A 19,953-nucleotide genomic window follows, 5' to 3' on the forward strand; every position below is an offset into this window, starting at 1 on the left:
GGCGCTGCTCGACGCCTGCTGAGGGGCGAGGCTGGGCCAGGGGGCGTGGGCTTTTCTCCCCCTCTTGGCCCCGGGACATAACCTAATTAAAAAAGCCCCGATTATTTAAATCGTGTGTGGGCAGTTTGCAGGCTGTGTGTGTCCCTGCAGGGATGGGATACCTGAAGCTGCTGGTGATGAAGGACTTCAAGTCCTGGCGGGGGGAGCAGGTCATCGGCCCCTTCATGAGGTTCAACTGCATCATTGGGCCCAACGGAGCAGGTAGTGGTGGGTTGCAGGGATTGGGGGCAGCCAGGCTTCTTCACTGTAGATATAGAGGTTTTGGTTGCTCTGCTTGCCCACGTTTAGCTCTGGGGGCCTAATGGGGAGAAAGCGGTAGGTGCGCTGGTGGAGTAATAGGGGCTGAGTGGATAAGGACGGCAACAGCAGGTTGTTGGAGGAGTTGAGTTGCAAGGTTTAGCACAAGGCAAGTAAAGCTCATGGGCCTGCTTCAAATCTCTTTACGTACACCTTCTTCTGGAAGCTCCAGAGCTGCCATTGCTTCTTTAATTGGAGGGGTGGATTTCTAGTTTTCTCTATTTTTTTCCTGAAGTAAAGGTGTCTTTTAATGCTTAGGGTTGTAAAGGGTAGTAATGCAAAGCCGCTTCTTGGTTTGAATGTGTAGTCTTTGCCTTATGAGTGAACACTTCTGGAGGGGAGAGAGCAGCCCTTTGGGATGGCAGCTACTTTGGTTATGGTATTTTAGTCCACAGGAGCCTTTTCTTGTAGATGTGACTCAGCGTTGTTATGCACTGGGTGGTGGAACTTTTTAAAATTTGATTTGCTTCTGCTGAAAGTTCCATTTGAAAAATGGGATTTAATCTTTTATTTGACTGAGAGCAATGTGATACGCAGGGCAAGATGTCCTAATGAAGAATCACAAAGATGGGAATAGGTTTTGATCTTAGTTCCCCAGGCTATTAGTGATTCAGTTTATGATTTAGCTTTTAGATCCTGATGCTCCTTTTCTTTTAATTGGAGTGTGTTCCATGAATGTAAATAGCTAGCTATTGTCAGTTAATTTTATTATCATATCCTGAATCATCCTATCCCATCCCCTCTCTTAAATATTTGCAAGTCTCAAAACTGTGTGTATTTTTTTCCAGGCATTGTTTGAGGTAAATTTAAGTAAATTTTATAGATGAATCAGGAAAAAATAATGGGAAAGTTGTGTGATATATGAATTACATTTTATTCCTTCTATTTTCACTCTAATATTCTTCCCTTTCTGATACTCTGGTAAATGAGTCAAATTATTGCTAAAGTAGCAAGGCTGAGGACAAAAACTAATTAAACTGTCCATAAAAATGATCAATACTAAAGGAAGAGGATTCAATTAAGAAATTTCTTTTTTAGTCTAAGGAGTATTTTCAGAAAAATTTATTGTTGCTGTGAATGGATCTGGGAAAGTACTTGTGTTCTCCAGAACACCACTGTCCTAGGGCAAAGGCTATAATTATGTGAAAGAGTCCTTACGCAGCAAAACTCTCTGACAGCATTATATAAAGGAAACCGTGAGGATTATGATGCTGCTAGTTCAGTTTAATGACCTCTAGAAATGCCTGTGTAAAATTGGTTCTACTGGTTCTAGCAGGCTGGACATAACAAATGAGTTTAGTTGTGATTTTTATTACAGATAGGCTTATCTGCTGCCAGTATGTTACATCTTAGGAATGAATTTCTTTATTCTGTATAATATTTTTTCCTCAATGGAATGCAGAATTAGAATTAATAAAGACTTGTGTATCTACATTTATTTTTTAAGTTACTTGTTAATCCAATCTCTAATTTCTGCCATGTTAAACTCATTTATATATATATATTTTTTTCTTTAGGAAAATCTAACATAATGGATGCTGTTAGTTTTGTGATGTGTGAAAAGATATCTAACTTGCGAGTTAAAAGTGTTCGAGAACTTATTCATGGAGCACATGTTGGAAAACCAGTTTCTTCTACAGCAAGCGTAAAGATAGTATATTGTGAAGAAGATGGGGAAGAAAAAACATTTTCAAGAGTTATCCGTGGTACGTAGTAGATTCTTTTGGAGGTACATTCTGTACCTGACTGATAAATAAAAAAATGGAGACCAAGAATTTTAACTTTGAATTTCAAATGCCTAATACTCTTTCATGTTTGGTTAAATTGAGCCCATGAGTCTTGAAATACTTCTTACAGTCCATCAGCAGCATCTTGATAGCATTGAAAAGTGCATTGAAAAAGTGCATGGAAAAAATGTAGTAAGGGCGAAGTTAAAAATTAACCAAACCATGAATACATGTGCTTTGCTCTGTACTTTTGATCTGTAGATTTTCATTAGGAATATGTACATGGTGTAGAAACTCCATGGTCTAGAAACTGGAGTGTGATGCCTTGCTGGAAGTACAAGCCCTTAAGCATCTGTTACCCTTTTGTAAGCATGCAGCTAGAATTTTAATACAAAAGAGTGAAGTTACTGAAATGACTAAGGAAATAGTTGAAATCCACTTTCTTCTTTGAGGAAGTTGCTCAGTTAGGGGGAAATATAAGCGGAATAATCTTACCTGTGTGTTTTGTGTTATAGCCATTTTATAGTGATTATTTCTTCTTTCCTCCTTTAGATAGTTGTTCTGAATTTATTTTCAATGATAAAACAGTCACCCGATCTACGTACATATCTGAGCTTGAAAAAATAGGCATACTTGTCAAAGCTAGGAATTGTCTTATTTTTCAGGTGAGCATTTAAGGTATTTTGTAAAGCAAAGAAGTTTCTGAGATTATTTTATATCTGTAACAGTTACCTATTCACTAGTCAAGCTAGTTTTCTAATTTGATAGACTTAGTTTAAATCCAATAAACTTTATCCTGATCTCATTTAAGAATTGTAAGACTGTGAAATGTAAATTATGGATTTTTGTGTACATGAGTGTATTACTAAGAAAGTATTTTGGAAGAAATTCAGGACTTGGATTCTTCCACATATTCTTAGATTTTTGGTCTTTAGTTTTAAATGTTGATTTTATTAATTTAGAATTTAGTGCTAGAAAAAGATTATTGCATCACATAACTTCCTTATTAGTCAAGATAAATGAAAATTTATAAGTCTATGTTAAGATTTAGGGATTGAAAATGCTATTGATTTATTGTTTCAGGAGTATTTAGTGATACAGGTCAGAAGTGTCACGTGCTTATGATGAATATATTTCATGGGATTGTCTTCCTTATATTTACTGAACTATGAATGTAAAATTCCAAAGGAAGAACTAATTTTTTCCCTTTTATAGAAACAGTAGGTATAGATTCTTCTTGTGATAATACCCTCTATGGTGAGGGCATTTGCCCACCAATAAAAAAAAAAAAAGTAAATCATACAGTTCACTGAAATTCCTTCAGGTCAGCGAAGATTTGAGTAGCTAATGTATGGATAAAAATTGTGCACCCATTAACTTTGGGAGTTACAGAATTTTCTAGTGCACTGACTTCAGCTGTTAAGCTTTTGAAACTGTTTTTATTTAAAATCTTTCTTGTTACCTTATTTTTCATTAAAAATTACTTTCAGTTCCTTTAAAGAGACTAATGAGATTTAATTTTGTCTTTCTGATACTGCTCACTGATTTGTTTAGGTAGATTTTGTTAGAAGGTGTTTTTCCTCTGTCAATTTCTGGTGTTATAAAATTATGTAATCGGATGAGGTGGCTAGGTCATAGTCCTTTTGTTTCTATACTTTTCTTTGGGTTTGAATCTAAAAGTACATACTTATAATTATGCTAACCAGTAAAGTATCAGGAGATAAATCATTATATACTTACAGAGAAGAAATTCACATTATACAGCATAATAATCTACAGGTTGTTTGGTTATTTGTTTGTTTTGCAATTTTGTTGTAGGGAACAGTAGAATTGATTGCAATGAAGAAGCCAAAGGAAAGAACTCAACTTTTTGAACAAATCAGTAATTCATGGCAATATGCTGAGGAATATGAAAGAAAAAAGAAAAAAATGGAGCAAGCAGAAGAGGATGCACACTTTAATTATAACAAGAAAAAAAGTGTTGCAGCAGAACGCAAACAAGCAAAGATGGAAAAAGAGGAGGTAACTCAAATTTCCTACTTTTTTGTGCGTAATTTTGTATCATTTAGGAATTTAGATATGTTTTTTAAAATGCACTTTATTCATACAGTATTTTTTCAGTATGCTATAATATATGCATTTTTCTGTACTTGCAAGTATATTCTTATAAAAACTTGATAATTTAAAGGGTAGATTTGCCAGGATAATTAACTTAAGGGTTGACTTAGGTATCTGAGTTTTGATTAGTGCACATTACTGGAGTTATAGCTGTTGGTATGTCAGCCGATACCACTTTGGACTTGAAATTAGACTCCTAGTTACTTTAAAATCTTGTTTTGAACTAAAAATAAAATTTTTATGTTGGTAGGCAGATCATTACCAGATGCTCATCAAGGAAATACATGAAAACAGGATACAGCTACAGCTTTTCCAGCTTTATCACAATGAAAAAAACATCGACTTTCTGAAAAAAAGTCTGGATGAAAAGAATATGGAGGCTAGTATCAAGAAAGATTCCCTTGCTACAGCGGAAGATGAATTTAGAGCCAAGAAAAAAGTGCTTGGTGTACTAAATAGAGATCAACAACACATGGAAGGAGAAATTAAGTAAGTTTTCCAATCAAGTTCTCTGATAGTTAAAGCGTAGTCTTTAAGGGAATTGCTTGGAAGGCAGACATTTCCTGCTGAAGCAGGTAGTGTGATATCCCCATGCTATTATGGAAGTCAGTTCGTAGCAGTTAAAGTAATAACTAGCTATTGGGCTCATACCATCCTTCCCAATGTTTTCAGTAATTTCATTATAGAAATAGTTTAATGTGTTTGCCATGATATTTTAGACTGTTATACTTCTCTTCTTACACTTTTATTTTCCATGGATATTAAAATAAATTAAAAAAAAATAATCTGTGTGTATGTAGCCTTGCAGCTGGCAACCGCTGTTGGTTTGTATGTTTGTTTGAGGGGGTGGTTTTGTTTTTTGTTCCTTTAGGACTCTTCAAGTGTCACTGGTTCAGCATAGAGCCCTCTATATAAAAGCAAAAGAAAACACTTCCTACCAAATCAAGAAAGTAGAAATGTCTAAAAAATCTCTGAGGGACAAGGAGAAATACTGTGATAAGGAAAAGCAGAATATGAAAGACCTGGAGATAGAACTGTATGAAACTGAGAAGGCATGGAGAGAATTTGAGAAGAAAACTAAAGAGGAGATACTGCAGAGAGCAGCAGATATTGAGCTGAGAGAAAGTCAGGTGAATTGGGAGAACAAAAGCCAAAGTATTGTTTACTAGTGAAGTCTGAAATCCACACTGATGAATCTGTGATTTCTAATGCTCTTGCTGTTGAGTTCAAGCAAAAACAAGATTTTAGCTTTTATTCAGGGACACCTTTTAATCAGATAAATAGAAATGATGCTGCAGCCTTTTGGGGTAATGGCTGTCCCCTTTCTGGGAGAAGGGGAAAAAACAGGCAGATTTCCCAGACGTTCCAAGCAGGCAACAGTTCTAGGAAATAAATCTAAATTTTAGAAATGTACTGTTCTGAGATTAGATGTGGTACACATCTCAGGGTGTGTAGTCCATCTTCTAAGAAATACGAGAAGGTATTTTATTGGAAGAAGCAATGAATTTCAAGTGAACAAGAAGTTGAGAAGAGTGTGATGGAAACTTTCAGAAGGGTTGTAGGCAGGGACTTGCCTCTGGGTTAGGGTTATAGCTGCATGTAATTATCCATAGTTAGGTTATTTTATCTGTTCGGGGTTGGTTGGTGTTGGTGTTCATCCTTCTACATGGAAGTCCAGAAAGTACAGTATGGGAGGGTAGAAGAGAAAATATTTTGTAGGGTCTTGGGCTGAGGGGATCCATTTTGAGAAATTAAGTATTGCTGAAATCTGTTTTCATTTCCCAAATTGAAAACAAATACAAACAAGATCATAATGTAATTCCATTTACTGTGGGTCAGAATCTAAAACTGAGATACTCACAAGTGAGCTTATTTCAAGTTTTAGAAGCAAAGTACTGTATCATTTTACAGTAAATTCACATTTTAAAAAACTATCCTTGCAACCATTTGTTGACAAAACCCTTCTAAAACCAAGTACTAGCTTCTCTTCTCCACTGTCTCTTCCTTAAAATGTTTTCTGATCAATTAATGGAGAACCTGAGGGATTGCTTATTTAGCATGTGAATCTTCTTATTCTGCACTTTAGACACACTTGTCAAATTAGTCGTAACTTTGCAGCACTGCTTAAAGTGTTGTTTCATATGTTAACCTTTAAAAGTATATATTTGATAATGTAGAAATCTTGTAATAAGAATGGTGTTATAATAAATCTGCACAAATTTTGGACCGTGCAAAGACTTTTGTCTTAACATTTACTGTAAAGTACTGTCAACTTTATAAACTTTCCTGGAAGACAATTGTTTTAAGTTTAAATATTTCTTGTCTGTGGTCTTATTTAAGTGTAAGCTTTGTATTGAATCTTCCTTTAATATAATATAATTGCTGATGGAATTAATAGCTGGAATGACTAAAAATTGTGTGGCTTTTGTAATTCTTTTTATAAGGTAGGTAATTACTAACTGAGGATATAAAACCATGAGCCATCCTATTTTCAGTGGTGTGATTTTTTTTTTTTTTTTATTTGCCCAGTTGGAGCACTATAAAGAGCTAAAGGAAATAGCAAGAAGGAAAGTGGCTACACTAACCCAGCAGCTAGAAAAACTTCGGTGGGAGCAAAAAGCGGATCAAGAAAGGATGAAACTTAATAGGAGAAAGAAAAAAGAAGTTGAGGTACTTGTATCAAGCTAAAATTATGTTTAAAGAGAAAAATGTTCTGGTTTCTGTACCTGTGCCTCTGGTTTAAATGTCTATATAAATGTGTAAAGTGCTTTAATGCAAATCCTTAGCAAAAGTGATCGATTGTGAGTGTTCGTCTAGTTTTCATATTGCAGCAAGTTTAGCAAAATGACTTGTATATTTGTTCAGAGAATAGTTGCATGGACCCATGCTGAGGATTTGTTTTTGTGAACACTGGCTTTAGCATTTTACAGTTACTCAGAATTCAGAAAACTCAAAAATTGATCAGATGGGATGTTAGCATTTCTAGAGGTCCTTACATCTAATTGTTCTAAACGTAAATTTGCTTGTATAGAAAAGTCTACATTTTACATGATAGCTGTGAGTGTGTAAAGTCATTCTTGCCATCATAGTTAATGCTTGTACATCTATCTGCTGTTGATAGGATGCTTTTTTCATTGAAGCACTAGGTACCAGAAGAAACTATTTACTAACTAAAAGTGAAATAAATTCCATTCCTTGTGCTTTTGAAACACCACAAATTCCATTTTAGTGTTGAGAAGGAGATAAGGGATGCTGAGAGGTCATAAAATGTATGTCTTACCATTCAGAGTTGGTATTACTCATCCGTATGTATATGAAATTCCAATTAAAATAAATTGGAACTTTGTGCTTTTCTATTTTTGCATAACAATCCTCTTACCTCCTTTAAATATAGATATTAAAATATCATTAGTGTGCATTGCTAGAAAATGTTACATGTCCTTAAAAGATAAAAAGGAGCAGAAGGAGACCAATAGATTTAAAATTAGAGATGATAGAGATACATAATGTGCTTTGAAACAAAACAATAGGTCGCAAGGATTTTGGAAGTTAAGACTTAATAAAATGTGTAAGTACTTTTTTTTTTTTCCTTCCACTTCATGCAGTTTGTGTTTTTATTCAGTTTGAGAAGTTGAAAAGGCTTGTTTCATTGTTGGTTTGGTTTTGCTAGTACAATGTTTTTGTTTTGGCTTGGAATCTCCATGTCAACTTTATTTGTCCTTCTTAGGGAAAAAGCATCTATTAATCTTTTGCAAAGCACCTTTTTTGCTTTAACACCTGTAATTTAGTAACACTCAGTGTAAAATTATTTCACTGATGGTGTCGTGATTCTTTGTGCTGAAGAGGCTTTCTCTGAACTATTGCCAAACATGAAAAATACAGTAATGTCCTCCGCAAGGTAAAAGTATTTTTGCTATTCATAGTGCAGCTTAATCTGCTATTGAAAAGAGATGCTGTTGCGTCAGCATGAAATACTTACAAGGACGAAAAGATGCTTCTCAGTACTTGGAATTAAGAGCTTTATATATTGCTGTAGGGGAAAAAAAAATAAAAAAAATCATTTGGTTCTTAACACATCCTATTTGTGATTTCTTAGGAAAACATTAAACAGACTGTGGAACGGATAGGAGAGCATAAAAGACGAATAGAGAAGTTGGAAGAGTATACCAAGATATGCACGTATGTTTAAAAAAGTAAAAGCTAATTAGATTTCTTGTACGTTATGTATCTTCAAATTCTTCTGCTGTGGTATTGATATTTCTGTAACTTTAGCTGTCAAATTAAGTAGGAAATAGGATGACACCCATATGTTGTTTGAAACGTTATTATAATCACTTCTAATTTCTTGTATGTGTGCAAATTACATCACTACATCTATGGTTTGGGGCTATTAGTGTACAAATTCTGAGAGAAGAGAATAGGGCAGTGTTGTAGTTGTGCTGCTCTAGAAACAAGTTAATATTGACACTGTGTATTAGGAGCACAGCTCAGTTCTTGTTCTCTCTTTGTTTTCCACCTGATTTTCACTCTTTGTGAAATAAAGTACATAAGCCCTACATTGAGCAACCTGATCTAGCTTTGATGTTAGCCCTGTTTTCTGCAGGAGGTCAGAATAGATACCTTCAGAGATTTCTTCTAACCTGTCTTCTTATGCATCTGTATTGTGTACTTTGGCTTAGCAGTGCTGTGTGTGCACTGAACAAAGTTCTGCTACAGACAGAGAGCAGCAAACCCATTGCGAGTGTGATGCAAAATTATTCTAGTGTAGTGGAGTTTAGCAAAGCCTTAATGATCTTGCAAGGGCATGAAGTGAGTCACAGTTTGAATGAGAATTTTCAGTCCTTCATAGTTCTACAATATCAGACCTTTTATTAATGGTGGATACAATAATGGGGTTTCATATTACAGTCGTAAATTCACACTAGAACTCAATTTGGAAACCTTAGCAATAGCTTGTGCTATAGAATGCAACTCTGTAAGTGACTTCTTACAGATTCTAAAAGACTTTAATGATTGTTTTATAGTCTGTGGCCATAGAATGATTTTAATTTTATAAGCCAAAAGCTTGTATAAATGAAACAGTAAATTGCTTTCCTCTCTTTGCTTTGGTTCAAAGTGAGTCATTGGCAGAGAAAAAACACCAGAAAGAAACGCTTACTAAGGAAATAGAAAATTCAACAATACGAATGGCTGAAGTGAATGAAGAATTGAACAAAATAGTTGGTGAACTGCAAAATGCCAAGATTGATTACCACGAAGGAAAGCGTCAGCAAATGAGAGCAGAGATCCTGGAAAGTCTCAGAAGACTGTATCCAGATTCTGTGGTAATTGAATGACCTTGCTTAAATGCCTTATTTCATAATTCAGAACTGAGAGTTCTGCTTTAGACTGTGTAAGCAGCTAGAGTAAAGTGGACTCTGTTGTATGTTATGTTAAGCTTCAGGCCTGCTTAAGTGCATGTGGCAAAATAGTACTACTGAAAGAATAGTAGCGTTTGCTGTCATTATTTTCACAGATTCCAGTAACAGACTACTACTTGCATCAAAAAAAAAAGTTTTGATTGCTTGTGCGCTTTTTATGGAGTGCGATTTATTCTTTTTTTCCTATTCTAAACTGTAACTGTCTATACTAAAACATATTTTTGACTTGCTTACTTTGAACAAATGAATGGGAAGATCAGCTGTAAGCACACTTATCCCAGGAAGAATACTCCAGGTGCTTACTCCATTTTTCCCCAGATTGTTCCCAATACTCCAGACTTCTGTTCCCAAATGGTTTGTCTTTGCTTATCAAATACCATGCTTTACTTAAATCACCCACCAATAATGTCAGTGTTTTGTGTATTAATTCTGAGTTATTGCAAGATCTCAAGATATTTACCAAAATTGATTGAATGTTTTACAAGGTATGTCTACACCACTTTTATAGGTACTTTTAAAGATAATTATTCTGACACTAAACAACTCCAAGTAAGAACTCTTTAATAAATCTAATCAACTGAAGTTGCTCCCTGAGTATACCTTAGTATAGTCAGTCCTTTTTGGTATGCATACTCATTTGAGATTAACAAGCTGGGAATTCCATTTTGAAAAAAAAAAAAAAGTTTAGAAGTTGACATCTCTGCTTCCTAGTGCAGCCATAAGAACATAAGTATTTTATTTTTCTCAGTTATGCTCTGCTTCTTTGTCTTTGACAGAACCTCAGCATGTGGCAAGTATCGGATGCTTCAGATTTTTATAATACATGCTCACAAGATGTTCAAAAAGAATCAGAATGATTGCATATGTCCTTTTGCTTTCTCTTTGCACTGTATCCCTATATGACAAGAATTGGACCATACTGGTGATACCTTGCTGGCCTAGGGGAGAGCTGGTGTCCTGGGTGTTCTGTCATTCTCCTTCAGGAGCTGCAGACTTAAAGAGTACTCACCAATGCGATGGCTTTGGAAATAAAAAGAAAAAAAAAAAAAGTAGATAACTCTGCTGCCTCACATGCTGCTGTTTTAAGTTGTTTTGAGCTGCTTCTTCTGATGTATTAATTCTAGATTACTGAACGCAGTCCAAATTAAAGTCTCAGGATGAAAGGTCATGACAGGTGTCATCTGATAGTCCACTAAGTCCTCAGTCAGAACTAGAGGAAATTTTGTTGGTCTTTTGGATTTCATAGGAAAAAAATTGGAAATGCCTTACTGCTTCAAAACGTTTAGTTCTTAAATCCATGTTAAAGTTTCTGTTCTGGAAATAGTTTTTTAATGGTCTGTGAACCTTCCAGGTGCTGGAATAGCTACCCAGCAATCTGAGTCCTGCTGTGGAAATGCCACATGGCACTTCTCATAGTTTTGTCTGATTAACATAGAGAATTTTGCAGCTTACTACAGTTTTTACAATTTAATTTTCAGAATGTCATTCCTACACTGGTAGTTCTAATTGGCAAGGTTACTGTTTTTACAGATTGTTAGGCTACCATTATTTATTCCCATAGAAATCTGGCATTACACCTGGACTCAAATGCCTCTGTATAGTTTTGAGTGTCTGAAACATCACATGTCTGAGTTGCAGACAGAAACATCCAAGTTGATGAAACTGCGAGGAAAACGAGGAAACTAAACAAATACGTTTATGGTGTTGGGTGTTATCCTTGCAATTATTCTTTTTGTTTCAGAAAATTGAAAGGATTTACCAGGAGAAGGGTAAAAGAGCAGATCATAGTAGGCTACAATTTGATCTGCTGTAATTTATGTTATTTATACTATGGCATCAGATAATGCTGTGGATGACCTATCACATACAGCTCCTTACCAGTCTTCCTGTTCTCATTTGCTGATAGGCATAAAATCATGGAAATGCAGAAGACCAGTAGCTGTATGTGAACAAGCCAGAAAATTGTTCCTCAATAAAATTAGAGATTATAATGTTCAGAATGTGCATTAGTGAGTGGCTTTAATTTTTCAGGGAAAGTTCAACTGTAACTAAAATTACAGGAACAGAACTAAAGATATTTAGGGAACATACACAGCAGAGAACTGAAGTTCTTGTAGTTGAGAGTTCTCATGGGTGGGAAGAGCTGTTGAAAGAGAGCAAAAGTGAGTGTATTGCAGAACTTGAAAGAATAGTTAGAATTCGTAACTGCTTTTTGGTGGTAGGTGGTTGTTTATTGCATCACAGTGATAATCTGATAATACCTGTATCTGATCATACTTTTTTAATATGTTTTGATCTGTGGCAAATAATCTGGTTATTGTCATTTAGATTTACTGTCATTCTGCGGAGTTAGTATGCACTTGGAATTAATTTTGTCTCTGGAGGTGATACCTCAATATAAGGCAAAATAGGCTTAATTATTTGGACAACGCAGTACAAGAAAAGCAGTTTTGACTCTTTTTCATGCTACTAATATAAGCAGTTACTTCTTTTTTCAGTTGAAACTGAGTAGGCAGTTTAGTCTTTCTTGCTGTCATTTTCCAGTTAGCCGTTCTATTTATTTAGGATCTTATCAGTCAGAGATCTTACTGTATTAGGCACTTTCATTCCAGCCACAAAAGATGCTTAGCCAATTTTACTATTGTCACTCTGTACTTCTAAAAGTACATGCTAAAGATTGCAAGTAATGCAATAGGATGTATGTAACTGTCACCTTAGGGGAAGAAATTAAACGTCTTCAGATTTTGAAGTCATACTTTGCCATTTGGACTGATGACTAATACAATTATTATTTTTCTGACATACAGCAGTTGTAAAAGAATGCAGCTGTTAAACATGTAACACTTTGCTCTTGCTACTTCTGCATACTTCTTGTATGCAGAAATGTTACTAGATATCTAAAGTTACATTTTTATTTCTCCATATTTTTTATCTTCAGTTTGGAAGACTGCTTGACTTGTGCCACCCTATTCATAAAAAATACCAGCTTGCTGTTACCAAAGTGTTCAGCAAATACATGACTGCTATTGTTGTTGCCACGGAAAAAACAGCAAGAGATTGCATTCGGTTCCTAAAACAAGAACGAGCTGAACCCGAAACTTTTCTTGCTTTGGATTACCTTGATGTAAGTACACTTTTCTTTTTCCTGTCACCAGCAACTTAAAGGAGACAGTATCAAGATTTACAAGTGTATTAAGCTAACTAAAACAGGCTTAAGTGCTACAGCAAAGCAAACATGGTTTGAGAACAACTGTAAAGCTCAAAACATTACATGCTCTTGTTGAGATTCAGACCCTTCTTCTGTCTGTATATTTAGCTGTTTTATGCCTTTAGAAATAGTATCACCGACCAGTTGAGGTTGGAACGGACCTCTGGAGGTGTTCTTGTCACAGAATCGTCTAGGTTGGAAGAGACCTCCAAGATCACCTAGTCCAACCTCTGACCTAACACTAACAAGTCCTCCACTAAACCATATCACTAAGCTCTGCATATAAACTTCTTTTTAAAGACTTCCAGGGTTGGTGACTCAACCACTTCCCTGGGCAGCCCATTCCAATGCCTAACAACCCTTTCAGTAAAGAAGTTCTTCCTAATATCCAACCTAAACCTCCCCTGGCGCAACTTTAGCCCATTCCCCCTCGTCCTGTCACCAGGCACGTGGGAGAATAGACCAACGCCTACCTCGCTACAGCCTCATTTAATGTACCTACAGAGAGCAATAAGGTCGCCCCTGAGCCTCCTCTTCTCCAGGCTGAACAACCCCAGCTCCCTCAGCTGCTCCTCATAAGACTTGTTCTCCAGATCCCTCACCAGCTTCGTTGCCCTTCTCTGGACATGATCGAGCACCTCCATGTCCTTCTTGTAGTGAGGGGCCCAAAACTGAACACAGTACTCGAGGTGCGGCCTCACTAGAGCAGAGTACAGGGGGACAATCACTTCCCTAGACCTGCTGGCCACACTGTTTATTACACAAGCCAGGATGCTGTTGGCCTTCTTGGCCACCTGAGCACACTGCTGGCTCATATTCAGCTGACTATCAACCAATACTCCCAGGTCCTTCTCTGCCAGGCAGCTTTCCAACCACTCATCTCCCAGCCTGTAGCTCTGCTTGGGGTTGTTGTGCCCCAGGTGCAGGACCCGGCACTTGGCCTTGTTGAACTTCATACAGTTGACCTCAGCCCATCAGTCCAGTCTATCCAGATCATCCTGCAGAGCCTTCCTGCCCTCGAGCAGATAGACACACGCACCTAACTTGGTGTCATCTGCAAACTTACTGAGGGTGCACTCGATCTTCTCATCCAGATCACTGATAAAGATATTAAAGAGAACTGGCCCCAGTACTGAGCCCTGGGGGACTCCACTAGTAACCGGCCTCCAACTGGATTTGACTCCATTCACCACAACTCTTTGGGCCCGGCCATCCAGCCAGTTTTTAACCTAACGAAGTGTATGCCAGTCCAAGCCACAAGCAGCCAGTTTCTTGAGGAGAATGTTGTGGGAAATGGTATCAAAAGCCTTACTGAAGTCAAGGTAGACCACATCCACAGCCTTTCCCTCATCCACTAAGCGTGTCACTTTGTCATAGGAGATCAGGTTCGTCAAGCAGGACCTGCCTTTCATAAACCCATGCTGACTGGGCCTGATCGCCTGGTTGCTCTGTAAGTGCCGTGTGATGACACTCAATATTATCTGCTCCATGAGCTTCCCTGGCACTTAGGTCAAACTAACAGGCCTATAGTTCCCCGGGGTCTACACTCCTGCCCTTCTTGTAGATGGGCGTCACATTTGCTAGCTGCCAGTCGACTGGGACCTCCCCTGATAGTCAGGACTGCTGATAAATGATGGAAAGGGGCTTGGCCAGCTCCTCTGCCAGTTCTCTCAGTACCCTCAGGTGGATCCCATCCGGCCCCATCGACTTGTGCACATCCAAGTGCTGTAGCAGGTCTCCAACCATTTCCTCGTGGATAGCGAGGGCCACATCCTGCTCCCCATCCCCTTCCACCAGCTTAGGGTACCAGGTATCCAGAGAACAACTGGTCTTGCCGCTAAAGACTGAGGCAAAGAAGGCATTGAGCACCTCAGCCTTTTCCTCATCTTTTGTAACTAAGCTTCCCCCCGCATCCAGTAAAGGATGGAGATTCTCCTTAGTCGTCCTTTTTGTGTTGATGTATTTATAAAAACATTTTTTGTTATCTTTAACAGCAGTAGCCAGATTGAGCTCCAGATGAGCTTTGGCCTTTCTAATTTTGTCCCTGCACAGCCTCGCAACATCCTTATAGTCCTCCTGAGTGGCCCGCCCTCTTCTCCAAAGATTATAAACCCTCCTTTTTCTCCTAAGCTCGAGCCACAACTCTCTATTCAGCCAGGTCCGTGGTCTTCCGTGCCGGCTTGTCTTTGGGCACGTGGGGACAGACCGCTCCTGAGCCATTAAGCTTTCCTTCTTGAGGAGTGCCCAGCCTTCCTGGACTCCTCTGCCCTTCAGAACCACCTCCCAAGGGACTCTGCCAACCAGTGTCCTGAACAGCTCAAAGTCTGCCCTCCAGAAGTCCAGTACAGTGGTTTTACTGGTCCCCTTCCTGACTTCGCCAAGAATAGAGGACTCTACCATTTCGTGGTCACTCTGCCCAAGACAGCTCCCGACCACCACATCTCCCACCAGTCTGTCACTGTTTGTGAACAGACACTGTGAACAACAGGTTGTTGTCCAACCGCTCTGCCAAAGCAGGGCCATGTAGGGCACGTTGCCCAGGACTATGTGCAGACAGCTCTTGAATGCCTCCAAGGAGGGAGACTCCACAACCTCTCTGGGCAGCTTAGTCCATTGCTCTGTGACCCATAGCACAGAAAGGCTTCCTAATGTTCAGGTGAAACCTTCTGTGTTCCAGTTTGTGCCTGTTGTTTCTTGTCCTGGCACTGGGCACCTCAGTGCAGAAACCTGTCTCTGTGTTTTTTGTATTGTCTCTTCAGGTATTTGTACATGCTGTTGAGATTCCCTTGAGCCTTCTCTTTTCCAGGCTAAACAGATCCACGTATCTCAGCCTTTCCTCACAGGAGAAATGTTCCAGTCCCTTTAATCATCTTAGCAGTCCTTTGCTGCACTCCAGTAGCTCCATGTCTTTCTTGTCCTGGGGAGACCAGGCCTGGAGACAGTACTTCCCACAGCGCTGCTGAGGGGAGGAGAAGGATCATCTCCCTTGACCTGCTGGCCACAGTGCTGTCAGTTGAGTCTGGGATACCATTAGCCTTCTTTGTTGCAAAGGCACTTTGCTGGCTCATATTAAACTTGGTGTCTACCAGGACCCCATGGTCCTTTTCTGCTGGGCTGCTTTCCGGTTTGTCAGCCTTCAGTGTGTCATGGAGCATGGGATTATTCCTTCCCAGGGGCAGGACTTAGCATTTCCCTTAGCTGAATGTCATGAAGATCTTCACTGCCTAGTTCTCCAGCCTGTCCAGCTCTGGGTGGCAGCATGACGCTCTGGTCTATCAGCTGCTCCTCCCAGTTCTGTGCCATTTGCTGACGTGCTGAGGGTGCACCCTGCCCCATCGTCCAGGTCATTAATGAAGATGTTCAGCGGGACTGGACCCAGTACTGACTCCTGGGATACATACCTTGTTACTGGCCTCCAGCTGGACTCCTGCCACGTTGAGCCTGGCAGTTCAGCCAGTTTTCAGGGCACCTCACTGAATGCTCATCCAGCTCATACGTCAACAGCTTGTCTGTGAGGATCGTGCTGAGGACAGGGTCAAAAGCCTTTATTGAAGTCCCGGGAGACAGTATCCACTGCTCTTCCCTCATCCACCAGACCAGTCGTTTCATTGTGGAGGGCTATTTGGTGAGTCTGTGCTGACTGCTCCTGGTTACTTTCTTGTTCATATGCCTGGAAATGGATGCCAGAGTTAGTTGCTCCATCACCTTCTCAGGGCTGTAGATGAAGCTGTTTGGCCTGTAGTTTTGTGGGTCCTCCTTCTTGGCCCCTTTTGAAGATGAGAAAGATGTTTGTTCTCCTGCAGTCCTCAGGCATCTCTCCCAGTTATCATGATTGTTCAAACGTTATTGAAAGTGGCCTTGCAATTACATTAGCCAGTTCCCTCAGCTCTTGTGTATTCATCCCATCAGAGCCCATGGACTTCTGTATTTCTGGTTTGCTTTAGCATTCACTGACCTGATCTTTCACCAAGGGCACGTCTTCCTTGTTTTAGCCTTCCCCTGGTGTCTGGGACCTGGTGTTCCTGAAGGTTGGTCTTGCTAGTATAGACTGAGGTGAAGGAGATCTTTTATCATACCTTTTGTCACCAGGTCCTCTGCCTCATTCAGCAGAAAGCATGTGTTTTCCCTCATCTTTCTTTTGTCATCTATGCACTTACAGAAGCTCCTCCTTTGGCATCCCTGGCCATATTCAATTCTGTTTGGAATTTGGCTTCCTTAACTGTAATCTGCGTGCTTGCACAGTGCCTCTGTTTTCCTACCAGGTCTTGTGTCCATGCTTCCATGTTCTGTATACTTCTTTTGTTTGTTTGTTTTTTGTTTTTTTTCCTTGTAGCCTTCCTGCCATTTTTACTTCCTGCATGTTGGTATAGACCTCTCCTGGAGGGAGGGGATCCTTGAAATTAACCAGCATTTGTGGGCCACTCTTCCATTCAAGGCCTTGTCCCATGGGACTCTTCCAAGCAGATCCTTAAAGAGACCAAAGTCTGCTCTCTTGACATCCAGTGTCATCATCTTGCTTTTTGCCCTACTCTCTCCTCTTAGGAGAACTCTCCTATCGCAGGGTCACTGCAGTCGAGGTTGCCTTCATCCTTCACATCTCCAGCGAGCCTCTCCTTATTGGTGAGTATGAGGTCCAGCAGAGCACCTCTCCTCACAGACTCCTCTGTCACTTGGGTGAGGAAGTTGTCAGTGATTTGCAGGAGCCTCCTACATTGCTTATGTCCTGCTGTGTTGTCTCTTGAGAAGACAGCTGCTTGGTTGAATTCCCCCATGAGGACCAGGGCCTGTTGAAAGTGAGGCTTTACAGGTTTCAGGACTGTTTTGTACACAGAACATGAAAAACAGATCTGTTTCTACTTTTGTAGCGACCGAGTGACCCATTCTTTTGATTTATACATCCTGTCCCCAGACCACTGAGATTCGGATATGGTTTGCTATTACAACGTGAATTTTAAACACTGCATATTTGTTTTACAGGTTAAGCCAATTAATGAGAAGTTAAGAGAGATAAAAGGAGCTAAAATGCTGGTGGATGTTGTACAAACTCCATTTGCTCCACTGAAAAAAGTAATTCAGTTTGTGAGTGGGAATGGCTTGGTCTGTGAAACAGTTAAAGAAGCAAGACAAATAGCATTTGATGGACCAGTGAGGTTGAAAGTAAGAAGTTGAATTTTGTTCTATATGTTGGGTATTTAATGCCATTTAAATATTTATTCTGTAAACATCCTACAAAATACTGCAGATAAACATAAAATGATGCTGTGCTCTCTAGTCTATTCCCACATAAACAAATAGCCAGGTATTTTACATGCTTGCATTTTTCTCTCTACAGTAGTACATTTAAATGATTTCCTAGGTAAAGGAGACAGATTAGAAAAGATTGTTAGCATTCAGACTTATTTCTTGACATAGTCTTCTGTTGATGAAAGGAAAGATGAGGAAAAATGGATAATCCTGTTCTTAAAATAGTTGATTTTAAAAATACAAATATCTTGATAGCTTTTCTGTGAAGAAACGCTTTCAAAAATTATTTTAAAAATCTGATAGTTGCAGATGTAGACTGTAGACAGATGAAACAGCTTCTCTGTCTCTTGCAGTTTTTTTTCTTTTTAGCCATATCTCTATTTCTGTCACTGTCTGTGGAGCACTTTTATACACTTACTAAAGCTTTTAAAAATCTTGGTTAGAACAGCTTTAAGTTGAAGGTGAGCGTGGCATCTGGGTTGCTTGAAATTGAGATGACTTACAAAAAAAAAAAAAAAACACGTTCTTTACTAAGACTGAAGTTTTCTGTTTGTAAATGAGGTGTTCACTCTTCCAGCTGTAGAGTTTTCCTTCCATTATCACCTTGCTTGTTTTGCTCTACTGACCTGGCCACAACCTAAATTACTAACATACAGGAATGTCTCCTATAAACTTCCTAAATACAAGGAAATCACAGGATTTCATTTCCTTTTCTGATCTGTTGTAATAATAACAAAATGTGACCCGTGCCATAAACAGCAGGCTTTTTTTGTGGCTTAGTATATTTCATATTAGCGGGTTTGGAATACAGAGTCCAACAAGAATATGTTTGTCACTTGTTTAACTACGATATTTTGATGCACTAGTTCACAGTGTAGTTTGGCTGCTTTGTGTTAAGAATTTATTTAGTTACTTACTAATTTTTACTTGCAGACAGTGGCACTTGATGGAACTTTATTTTGAAATCTGGAGTGATTTCTGGAGGATCAAGCGATTTAAGATTTAAAGCCAGATGTTGGGATGATAAAGAAATAAATAAAATGAAAGAAAGAAGAGAGAGCTTGATTAATGAACTAAAGGTAGGCCTCTTAAAGAGCACTTAACTGCAAAAGGCATAAAGTCTAATTTAATTTAATTTAAGAGTGGGAGAGATGAAGGTGATTCTCTAAACTTCCATAAGCAGTAAACAGGACATAATAGTTGTTTATACTCTTCTAGTTTTTAGTAATGTACTGTGGGTCCCTGTCTTCAGCTGATGGGTTGGTTCATGTACCACAGAGGTGGAGAACAAGGACAGTGTTGTTAATATATATTCCTTCAAGGAAAAAAACCTGCGGTTTAAAGTACCCTACAACTTGTAGCAAAAAAGTCAATACATTCTGCTAACATGAAAATATTTGCGCAGACCAAAACATGTCAATATAAAATGATTCTCCAAACCTCTAGTTATTGGAGGGGGAATGAGGGGTCAGGGCAGAGAGTAGCAATTTGCAAGTCTGTGCTTTCTTTTAAGAAATAAATCTATGTAAAATGATGCTTGAGTATGACCAATGCTATCAGCATTTACTTTGAACGTGGCCATTGTCAGCGAGGCTAGCCTTAAATAGTTAACAAACCTGAAAAACAAATAATTTCCAAATATATCGAATTTCATTTTAAATGCGTTTTCTCTTCTCCTATTGTAATATTTTTCTAGGACTTAATGAAGATCAAACGTAAGGAGACTGATTTGAAGCAGTTGCATGCTCAGTCTCATGGAACTCAGACACGGCTTAAATATTCACAGACTGAATTAGACCTTATTAAAAAGAAACATCTTGCTAATCTCTACATGGTGTAGTACTAAGCCTTTATAATTTTCATGCTTTTAATCATTGTA

The 19,953-nt window shown here is 38.7% G+C and overlaps 1 protein-coding gene across 1 annotated transcript in view; it reads left to right on the forward strand.

The window, feature by feature from the left end:
* Positions 1-152: 152 nt before the first annotated feature.
* Positions 153-19,953, forward strand: part of SMC1B (structural maintenance of chromosomes 1B) — a 37,420-nt gene continuing 17,619 nt past the window's right edge. Inside the window, 14 exon segments of the mRNA XM_035550690.1 lie at positions 153-261; positions 1,875-2,067; positions 2,641-2,749; positions 3,903-4,106; positions 4,453-4,691; positions 5,074-5,332; positions 6,732-6,872; positions 8,299-8,381; positions 9,319-9,526; positions 12,561-12,746; positions 17,808-17,987; positions 19,008-19,032; positions 19,035-19,153; positions 19,771-19,908. Of these exon segments, the coding sequence (XP_035406583.1) occupies positions 153-261; positions 1,875-2,067; positions 2,641-2,749; positions 3,903-4,106; positions 4,453-4,691; positions 5,074-5,332; positions 6,732-6,872; positions 8,299-8,381; positions 9,319-9,526; positions 12,561-12,746; positions 17,808-17,987; positions 19,008-19,032; positions 19,035-19,153; positions 19,771-19,908 (2,193 nt within the window).

This window comes from Cygnus atratus, chromosome 1, assembly GCF_013377495.2.
Source record: "Cygnus atratus isolate AKBS03 ecotype Queensland, Australia chromosome 1, CAtr_DNAZoo_HiC_assembly, whole genome shotgun sequence".
NCBI lineage: Eukaryota > Metazoa > Chordata > Aves > Anseriformes > Anatidae > Cygnus > Cygnus atratus.